This window comes from Ambystoma mexicanum, chromosome 1p (assembly GCF_040938575.1).
Source record: "Ambystoma mexicanum isolate Mex_15411 chromosome 1p, UKY_AmexF1_1, whole genome shotgun sequence".
NCBI classification, from domain to species: Eukaryota; Metazoa; Chordata; class Amphibia; order Caudata; family Ambystomatidae; genus Ambystoma; species Ambystoma mexicanum.
Window position 1 is genome coordinate 97379858 of NC_090921.1, and position 10994 is coordinate 97390851.

Genomic DNA, 10994 nt, shown 5'->3' on the forward strand with positions numbered 1-10994 from the left:
ACATGATTACAATTTGAATTAATTCAGAACTCTCTTGATTCACATGTATTCTTACACTGAGCGATTAAAGGTGCTTTATATTGCTTTTGCAATTTTTGGTCCTTTTTACTTGGTGGAGACAACATTGTTTATGCATTGTTTCTCAATAGGCTGTTTTTTATATTTTGGAACCATGGGATATTAAAGGCATCCTTCTAACTGTTCATGAATAAAGGTCTGTGTGAGTATTGCCCTGGGACTGGTCCTAATCTGTATCATAAATCCTCATTTGTATTATCCACTATGAATCCTCATACATATCCTCTTCTGTGAATCATTAACCTGTATTTCCCTAATTGTGTAACTCAATTGGAGTATGCACAGACACTCCACAAGTGTAGTGTAAATTCTATAAAAAATTAAGAAAACAAAAACATGAGCCAATTTATGTATAACATTAGAAACCTAATAATATTCAACCAACCTGTGGTTTCATTTTTATTTTTAAGATATAACAAAATTGATTGTCCTCTTTGTTAAGATTTTCCTTTTCACATTCTTTATATCTGACAAAGAAGGAACATGATATAGATGTCTAAAGATAATTAAATATGTAAAACAGTTTTGAAGATCTCTTATGTAATAGTTAATATTGTGTAAACGTATCCAAAAACGATTTCAATTTTGTTAATACTGTTGTTCAAATTTTCAAATTAACTAAATTTAAGATGAGTCTGCCATCTCAGTGCATTCAATAGTAGGTAGAACTGAATACAATAGTTGTAGTTGTATCTGGACTGAATGAATTAAATGTAAGATGACTCTCCCATTTCATTACAATACATTATACAAGAGGCACATTTGTAATTGCCTTTAATTTGAGTGTCTGTTGCAAGGAGGTGTAACTATAGCTGTCTGTGTCTGTACTGAGCGAATGACATTTAAGATTACTCTCCCATCTCATTGCAATAAGTAATAGGTAGACCTAAATACAATATCGACAAAACATATATAACCGTGCATTTCAGGGCTCCAGAAATCCACTCCCTCACTATCATAGTTGGGTAGTTCTTGGGGGGAATCTATGTTTACTTGTCCATCATATGTTGACAAAGTATACAATAGGCACATTTGTAATTGCCTTTAATTTGAGGTTCTAGCAAGTAGTTGTAACTATAGCTGTCTGTTTCTGGAATGTTGGTTTTAGACAGCTGGGACATATTTTATTCCCTGAAGTAGGTGCTTTGCAGTATGTAACACTTTTTTTGTTGAAATATTCTTATATATCTTGATCTAGTGGAAAATCTGATAGATTTTCTGTTTTTAGGATAATTAAAACTATTTGTACTCATTGTATAAATTCAAAATTTGAATAATATGCAATTAATAATTGTATTAAAATAAACACTTTTTGACACAATATTTGATATTATCTGTTCATTTAGCTTCCACGTCGCATGAAGTAGGGCATATGAGTAGCCAATCATAACGAGAACCTTTATGCCATCACTGATGACCTGCTTATGACTGGAAGCTCTAGTAGACATCAACTGATAACACTCTTGTTTGTTTCCACCTCGAGCAGGATGTCTGCCATAGAATTGTCCCTGTCCACAGAACGTGCCCTGACAGACCTGCTATTGCTCACCACAGAGCACATGGTCACCATGGAGATTGCAGAGCACTTTGATGTCCTCCGTGAATTGGGGCGTGGAACATATGGAAAAGTGGTGCTGGGCATGCACCGGGGCTCCGGTAAGATATGCAGTTTTATAATTATCGTTATTATGGTATTTATTGAGTGTGGACCTAGCTTCGAGAAGCAACGGAGCAGTTTACACAGGTATAAACCAATACAGATACATAATGGAGCACTTTACAGAGGTGTACAACATTACAGATGCATAACGTACCGCTTTTTAGTCATAACAACTGAACATATACACAGTGGAGGTAGGATAAAGGGGTCACAGAGGAGGGGTACAGCTGCACCGGGTGGCGGGATGTAGAGGGGCATGTGGCTTCTAACAAGTTAGGTGGCACAAGAGGCAATGTGATGGCCTTGGTGTTGTGGAGGAGAGACTCCTTGAATAGCTGGGTCTTGAGTTATTTTCTAAATTTTGGGGGTGAGTCTGATGCTGTTGGGGAGGATGTTTCATAGTCTTGGCTTGTAGGCAGAGAAGGCTTGTTTCTGGTGCTTTCCTTTTTGCAGTGGCGGATTTCAAGTCTGCACATTGTGAGACAGGCATGGTATCAAGAGACACACATACTCAGCTGGGTGCCTTGAAATCCTTTATTGACTAAAGTTCTGGGGTTGGTGTAATCCTTGACCGGCCCTAACTCTAAAGAGATAATTCCCTCAACCGATGTTTATAAAGCCATCGCTGGTTCCAAAATAAGTCAGTCTGTGTCCAAACCTATGCTTACCCTCATTCTATACAAAAATGTTATAGGAAGTCTTTTCAAAAATAAGAAAAAATTGTGGTTCAACAATAATGGAAACCAGGGTTGTTTTCAGGTGGTCTTCTAACCAGGTACTGCTGGGTCAATGTCACACAAATAAGTTCAATCCACAGTAAGACCGTCTTCGCCTGCCCCAGGCACTCTTCTTTGCCTTTCTCGTGCCCCTCTCTCACTAGCGGCCACTCGCTGCTTCTTTCCCAATTTCTATCACTTTCAACTTCGATCAGGCTTTTCTTGCCTTTTGCCCCAATCTGCTTTATGTCTCCTTGCTGCACTTTCAGCCTTTTCGCTTTACTTTCATACTTCACTTTCAGACTTTTATTTCTTCCCGAATCTGTGCTGCTTTTCCTGTTCATGGCTTTCTCCTGCTCCACTCTCAATTAAACACATGCTTCCTAGTTTCTCTTCCATTCTTCATGAAACTCACCAGGCAGCATTGTGTTGAGAAGTGGCTCCTCCAGGTAATGCGGGATGGAGGTCAGGGTCTCACCACTTGCCCGTTATGCACCTTTAGGGTCGTCCCCAAGGGAACAAGCACTTTGCTGGACCAAGCCTGCAGAATACAAGCATCGCTTCTCCAGCTCCCTTGAGGCATGGCTCCCTCACCACACTGCAGCCCACACACACCAGGCCAGCCTCTCTGCGTGCCGGTTTTCCTTACTTTTCCCATGTTATTCCTATGGGAATTCTCAATTGATCCTTGTGGCCTCCTCCTCGTCTCAGTACTTCTTTGAGATGGGGGGGAGGGGAGATGAGGTGAGAGTGTAAACAGCCCACAAAGGTTGAGCGATAGTAGGGTAAGGTGTTTTCAGGACTGGCAAAATACCATGTCTCGTCCTCAGGTATCCTCCTCCCAACACCCTGTGACCCTCAACTCAGATGATCCTCCCACGCCTGTCCACCTCCAGGGTCGGGATCCAAAAGCGATGGCCCTTCCCTGGTCACCTGAATAGTGGATCCCTAGGGAGTGGGTGGGAGAATACTGTTGGATTTCTCACAACATGTCCTTGCTTCTGGTGGTGTGCGGTCCACCGGAGATGCTGAGTTTCCTTGCGAGGTAGCTCGTTGACTGGAGGACTGCTGCCTAAAAGATGATGCAGCAAGACCAGAAGGTGATTTGTGCATTCAGTGTGAGCCAGTGAAGGTCGTTGTGGGCCGGGGTGATGCGGTTGTATCTGTGCATACCCTTGATGAGGTATTCAGCCATGCATAGGACACTTCTCACAGGCATAAGAGAGGATGACGGGAAGCCAAGGAGTGCATTGCCCACATCCAGGTGGGATAGAACAAGTGCTTGAGTGGTGGATCTAAAGCTGTCTCGAGAGAGGAAGGGCTTGACTCATCACAACAGGGAGAGTTGAGTTGATTCCAAGCTGTCCTGAGTTTCCTTCACTATGTGTGTCTTGAAGGAGAGGTTTTTGTCGATGTGGAACCCAATGGACTTGCGCCGGAAGTGAGTTTGGGTGTGAAGCCCTGAGAGTTCATGGTTGTTAGCCAGGTCTGTATGTCTGGGTGGTCGGTGTTGTCAGTGAGGAGTAGGAATTCTGTCTTGGAGGGGTAGAGCTTCAAGTAGTCACTGAACATCCAAGACTGGATCAGCAAGAGGCATGCTTTGAGCCTATGGATGTCCTTGATAGAGTCAGTCATGAGGTATAGCTGTGTGTCGTTGGGGTATTGGTGGGTGTTGTGTGGCAAGCAGGGCTCCAAGTGGCTTTGTGTATAGATTGAAGATCACTGGGGAGAGGACGGAACCCTGCTAAACTCAACAGGAACAGGTGAAGGGTAGCAATCTAGAGGAGTCCATCGGAAACAAATTGCTTGCGGTTGGTGAGGTAGGACATGAACCCGCGTAGGACAAGGTTTGTGATCCCCATGCACCAATGTAAGTAGCCTCTGTTAGAGAGCTGTTGATGATGTCCAGGTAGGGAAGGAGAGCTTCTGTGAGGAGGATCTTGAGGATGGGTGTTGGAGGATGTCTTCTGTATACGATCTGTCTTTCAGGACGGCCAGGGTTTCGACCAGGTCCTCTGTTGAGAGTGTCATGAATGTTGTCCAGGATGTGGAAATTTCACCAAGAGGGACGTGAGGTGGGTCTGTTAATGCAGAGCTGGCCTCAATATGTTGGTGAATCTTGCAGATTTTGTCGATGAAGAAGGTGTTGATGGGGGTGGTTTGGCAGGGTTGGATAAAAGTACAGCGCCACATGCCACAAACATTCCTAGGGCGTTGCATTTTTCTGGGTCTGGATTGGACATTCTTCATGCTATTACGAATGTTACTGCAGACACTGATATTTTTAACATCACACTAACAGGCATTTTTTCGTCCTTCACTTCCAACAGATGCCACTGTTGCTCTGAAGCTACTGCCCAAGAATCACATACTTTGGGAATCATTCCTGCTGGTGTTCAGCACATCCCTCCTACTCAGTGCCCACCCCAGCATCATAACTACTCTCATCATTGCATGGCAGACTGTGGACCACTATATCCTTGCTCAAGAGGTGGCACCGGCTGGGAGTCTCCATTCTCTTCTAATACCTGAGGTACAGAAGCAAAAAAGGGACAAACTAGAAGATAGGGCACTACTTCTTACATATTGTCACTTATTAAGCATTGCTAATTCCAAAGCTTACACTGGAAAAACTTGGGGTTTACCTGATTAATGGCATGGTCATTTGTCTCCATTAGCCTTTAAACATGCTATATGTTTCGGCATATAACACTGAGCTCTTTCTTTGGACATAACGGGTGTACCAATAGAGTCTTGATATTGATCTAAAGACCACATTATCCTCGTCCATTGTCTGGAATACACAAGAAGTGAGCAGGCGCTAAGAACACAAATACATATGCAATGAAGTACAATGGATTGCAATTCTGATTGGTGCTAAATAAGGGCTGTATGAACGATTGATTAATGTTGCGTCTTTTGCTTTTTTCTTCTCTAGGTTGGAATTCCAGAAGCTATGGTGAAGCGTTGTGTGCTGCAGGTCACCAGCGCATTAGACTATATGCATGGACTGGGGCTAGTGCACCGGGATGTCAAACCAGACAACATTATGCTGATGGACCCAGAGTGCCGCTGCCTAAAGTTGAGTGACTTTGGGCTCACAACTATGGCTGGCACCAGCATCCCTTCCATGAACTGCATCATCCCGTACATGGCTCCTGAACTTTGCTGTCTTAGAAAGCCAGAAACGCTTTTCTTGCACCACAGCCTTGATGTGTGGGCCTTGGCTGTTGTCATGCTGACCACCTTGACTGGCTTCTTCACCTGGAAACAGGCTTTGCCATCGGACAGGCATTACAAATATTTTTGCTGGTGGCATATGAGTGGGTACAGTTCACCTGTTCCCGGTTACTGGCAGAGGTTCACACATGAAGCCGTGCAGGGCATCAAAGAAATGTTGAGCTTCCACCCACTGAGAAGGTGCTCCATCAAGAACATTCAGCAGTACCTCGATGTGCCTTGGAAAGCAGAGGACTTTGTGGCAGTGGTCAGTTCAGAAAGTGAGGTGGAGGAGGAAGAGCTGGAACTGCAGGAGCATAGCTCAGAAAGTAAAGCAGAGGAGGAAGAGCTGGACCAGCAGGAGAATAGCTCAGAAAGTGAGGTGGAGGAGGAAGAGCTGGACCAGCAGGAGCATAGCTCAGAAAGTGAGGCGGAGGAGGAAGAGCTTGCACCGCAGGAGCATAGCTCAGAAAGTGAGGTGGAGGAGGAAGAGCTGGAACTGCAGGAGCATAGCTCAGAAAGTGAGGCAGAGGAGGAAGAGCTGCTACAGCTGGTGCATAGTTCAGAAGGCGATGTACGGGCGATGGAGGGAGAGGTGGGGGATGAAGAAGAGGTGGTGCAGGAAGAAGATTTGGTGGTGGAAGGAGTGGTTATCCAGCCAGAAGAAGTGGTCGAGCACGAGTGAGCGGACATGGAACTTATGCTTGTGTTCACTGAGGGCATTGAGGACTTTCCCCCGGGGACGTCGTTTAGGTTGGAGGTCAAGAACGGGGAGATCACCGTCACTCTTGGACCAGAGGTGGAAGCCACGTGAGCATCAGTCCATTGTTGGGTGAGTAAAATGATGGGTGCCTCTATGGCCCATAGCTTTGTAAATCTTGGACCCAGTTACAAAGTTGTGTAATTTAGGGAATCCAGAACATGAACTGGTGACAGGCTGCAGCATTCTGTCACATGCAAGGATCTCCCAAACGCTTCCCCACCCTGAACACAATTAAGTAGAGTCCCTCCACAAATGCACCCCTAACAGGGCAGATGCTCCTTTGCCCATCCACTGTTTCCTTCCTAGCTGGATAACCCATTAAGCATTAACTACGCCATGATACCCAAGGGTGTGGGCGTACATCCAAGTGCAATAAATAAATAAAAATAAATAAATAGATGCATGAAATTGACAGCTTATCCTCTGGCCTAAATGATGAAATCCTACTTCTCTCAGTGCGTGCCAGCCGAAGGGTCTAAAAGTCTCTCTGGGGACTTACTCCTAGAATAACTATTATGACTTCTACCCAATTCTGCAGAAGTGGAGCAGTAACCAGGAATGGCAGGTCTTCTGTTAACATAATACTCAACCCTGCAACCCAAAAAATGGGACAACAAAATCTCTGTGTAGACCTGCCCCTCAGGCTTCTGGCCATGTATGGTTCTTCTATGGTCTTGCACACTAGTCCCCACCCATTTCCTATTGGCTAGCTACCTATACATAACATTATATAATTGCGACACATCAGTGTCTGCACCAATCAAAATGAAGTTTGGCTCCCAAAAATAATAATTACTAATTGAATTTGGTGGCTTCATAGTTTAAAGAAAGAGGGTTTGAATGAGGTCTCAGTTGCTGGAACAACATTATTGAATCTCAACTGACTCAAAATTGGGGTAAAAAAAGCTATTTTATCTCAAGAAATCAGAAATCCCACCCCTACAAGCAATTGTATTATTAACTACGGTTTCCATGGTGAAATCCCAGGAATGCTATTTATTAAATTTTTCCACTTAATATGTTCATAGTATGCCATAGGGATAGATCAATAGTGGCATTTAAAGACAGACTTTTTAGCTTGGTTTGGATGGCTTGACTCTACGCCATGCCTAGCCATTGTGGTGATGACAACATGTTTCGATCCTATTTAATAATTATAGTTGTGCGCAGGTTCTTCAGTGTCTACACACCACCTCTTGTGGGGAATCCTTTGTTTTCTAAAGATTTTCTGCATCTTTTTTTTTTATAAAGCTCCCAACAGCAACCATCGGTGTGAGTAGGGGATTTTTGTTTGCCCCTAGTGGGAATAGAAAATGTCCATATGTATTTTTCAGGCATGCGTTGTTCCTTGGAGGTGTGACTCCATGCTTGGTCTTTTCTCTTATGGTAGATGTCCCAATGCTCACCTGCTATAATCATGGCATATGCTCGCCTATAGATCTTCCATCACATATCTGAGATGCTACTCACCCTGTGTAAATCTGAGGCATCACACCAGTCGATGGTTGATAACAATGGATTACTGGATCAATGGAGCCATCACAGAGAGCAATAGACTTTTTTTTGCGCTGTAACTTTTCCTCCAACAGTGAAGGCTTTGTAAAAGAATTGTATCCATTGGCAAAATCAGATGATGCATGATCTGAATTTAACTGATTTCCGAATTTACAGAAGAGACGGTCAACCCATGTAATGTGTTACCCACCCCGGGAACACGCTGGAAGCCAACACCCTTCATGAGTGGCCAGAATCATGGATGTGCAATTTGCAGTATGCCTAGGTGTAGAGTTAGTGACTTCTGGTTTAGGAGAAATGTCACTGTTTTCAACTGTGATCAGAGGGCGGTGTCAGGTTGCCTGGCATCCAATATCAGAAGAGCGATGTGCAACCTATGAGTATAGACTATTGGAGTACCAGGAGGCAGTCACATCAACTCACTGAATGAATGCCTAAATATTAATAGACAGTCCAGCTGTTTCTGGCTGCAATGGTGCATTGTTATTGAATGCATTTGACTAAGAAATTAAACACATGTGTTTGAAGACTGTCTAAGTGTGCTTTCTTCAGTGTGTCCCAATGAAATAGTACACAGTAGTTGTTGGCAGAAAGTTCATCCATTTACATGCAACAGCACCCTGGCACGGACCCCAACATTGCCCACAGTCCATGGCAAATTATCATACTCAACATGTAAGGTTAAAGGCACTTATACTGTGCCCGTTACCACGGTAGTTGTAGCAATATAACATCAATAAAACATGTGTACAGGGGGTGCCAGCTCCTCCCTCCTCAAATGATATATAGATAAAATGGTAGGTAGGCCAAATAGTTCACTCTCCTGTCCATCGTTGTAGAAATCAGGATTAGATTGCCTTTATTCAAGGTAAAAAAAAGTCACAAACTTGTTTTGGGTGGCACAGGAAATGAGGGTGCTTTAATATTAAACACTCCAGAAGAGCACAAGGATATATTATGAATGCTGTGTTTACAAAATGAGAGGTGCTTAAATGAATGAAGAATATAGCTCCCTGATAAGAACAAAAGCACAGTGCCATATAAATATGATTATTTTTTTTTAATGGGTACTCAAATGTAAAATAGTTTCCAGTCTTACGCCAGGTGGGGGGAACTATAAACCAAGCCAATTGCGAACGTATCAGCTGCCAATGACTGTTCACACGGAAAGTTCCTCATAACTGGGTCTGAGATCCAACTGTAAGACACTAAAGGCTGGTACCCTTATTTAGTCCTCTGAGTAAATACTACTGTCATGAGTGTCCCATTTGTGTGCAAAAACAATTAAAACTCCTCAACATAATTGAGAAATCCCAAAACGGGGACTGTACAAATTGCTTTTTTCAACTCATCAAACCCTTCCTCACATCTGCTCAGTCTATTCTATTGTTACCTTGTTCACCTGTGCTTTCTTTAAAGCCTGCAAAAGAGGTCTCGTGAATGTACTGCAATCACATACCCAGACTCTAACATACTTGCATAGCCCCAAAAACTGTTGCATTTGTTTCACTGTGTTTGGCTTTGTGGTTTTCATAATCTCCTCAGCCCTTTCAGGTGTCACCTTCTTTCCTTCATGTGAAATCAAATGCATTATGTATAGCACCTCTTCTTCAGAATATTGCAATTTCTCCTTCTCTACCTTGCATCCCTTGTCTGCTAGAATAGTCATCAACTCAACTGAATCTTTTCTGCACTCATCTTCCGTCATTCTGCAAATTAAAATGTCATCTACGCACTGTGTCACCACACTCTTCAGATCAATATTGACTAAATCCATCTCTAAGACTCTGAGAAAAATCGATGGAGACTCACAGTACCCCTGGGGTAAACGAGTCTGCTTTAGGCCAGATTAGCAAAACGTAAAGGAAGTCAAGTCTTGTGAATCTTTGTGCAATGGCACCAAGAAAAATGCCTTTTTCAAATCGATCACCGCGAATTATCGAGATTTCACTGGGATACTGCATAATATTGTCGCCGGGTTAGGAATTAAAGGAAATTCTGCCCCTACAATCTGGTTAATCGGTCTCATATCTTGTATAAATCTTCAAGATGCTCCCTTCGATTTTTTGATACGATACACTGCAGTATTACAGGATGATTCAGATGGCACCAGAATCCCTTGATTCATCAGTGCTAAAATAGTCTGAAATATACCTTCATCAGCCTCCCAAGACATGGGGTACTGTCTGTCTTTAATTTCACCACTGCGGTCCCAATGTGTCTCTCACCCGTTGTCTGCTCTATTGTCGCCAAGCCGTCAATGTAAAGCACTTCTCCCCCTCAAGTTGTTTTCTTTAACTTTTGGAAGATCATCATACTGCTCCATATAGGTGTTGCAGTCGTGCATGTAGTCCCCCTCCTCCATTGGTTCTGCTACAAATGTTGCCAGATTTACAGTTCTGCATCTTATTACCTATATGGCTGGATTTGATAATATGACCTCGTTCCCTGAAGCCCTCTGCGTGGTCAAAGTACTCTTTGGTCGTTCGAGTATTTCAAAGATAGCACGCTCCACGAATAGAGTGATACTGCACCTCATTGTACCCCAGTGTATGTGAATCATTGATCAGGTCCTGGCCCCTCTGGTCTAACCTCGGACCACACTCACCTTCACACTCCGTGCTGTGCTCCACCCTGAGGGGTTTTACTGCTGGTGTTCGGTGGTGGCTCAACCCAGGAAAAAAACTGCCACTGAAAACATCCTGCGACCACTGGTGACCACACTCTCCTTCACAGGCCACATGGAACTTTCATTCACTACTCATATTGGCAGTCCTGCAGAGCTGGGACCTCTTTTGCTTTAGTAGTAGTGTGGAACTGAGTAGGAATTTTATTAGGAGTTTTATTAGGAGTTTATTAACTACACGTCACGACACTTCTGCAGAGCTGGGAACTCTGCTGCTTTAGTAGTAGTTTGGGGCAGAGTGAGACTTTTATTCACTACTCATCCCTGCAGTAGCGAGGGGCCCAGTGGGACTTTCATTCACTACTCATCCCTGTAGTAGCGAGGGGCCGAGTGGGAGTTGTATTCACTACTCATCCC

General features: G+C 43.6%; 1 protein-coding gene across 1 annotated transcript; it reads left to right on the forward strand.

The window, feature by feature from the left end:
• Positions 1-1565: 1565 nt before the first annotated feature.
• Positions 1566-6358, forward strand: LOC138453514 (serine/threonine-protein kinase SBK1-like). The gene is made up of 3 exons (XM_069606474.1): positions 1566-1734; positions 4785-4987; positions 5393-6358. The coding sequence occupies exons 1-3, from the start codon at positions 1566-1568 to the stop codon at positions 6356-6358; spliced, it is 1338 nt and encodes a 445-aa protein (XP_069462575.1).
• The last annotated feature ends 4636 nt before the right edge of the window (positions 6359-10994 follow it).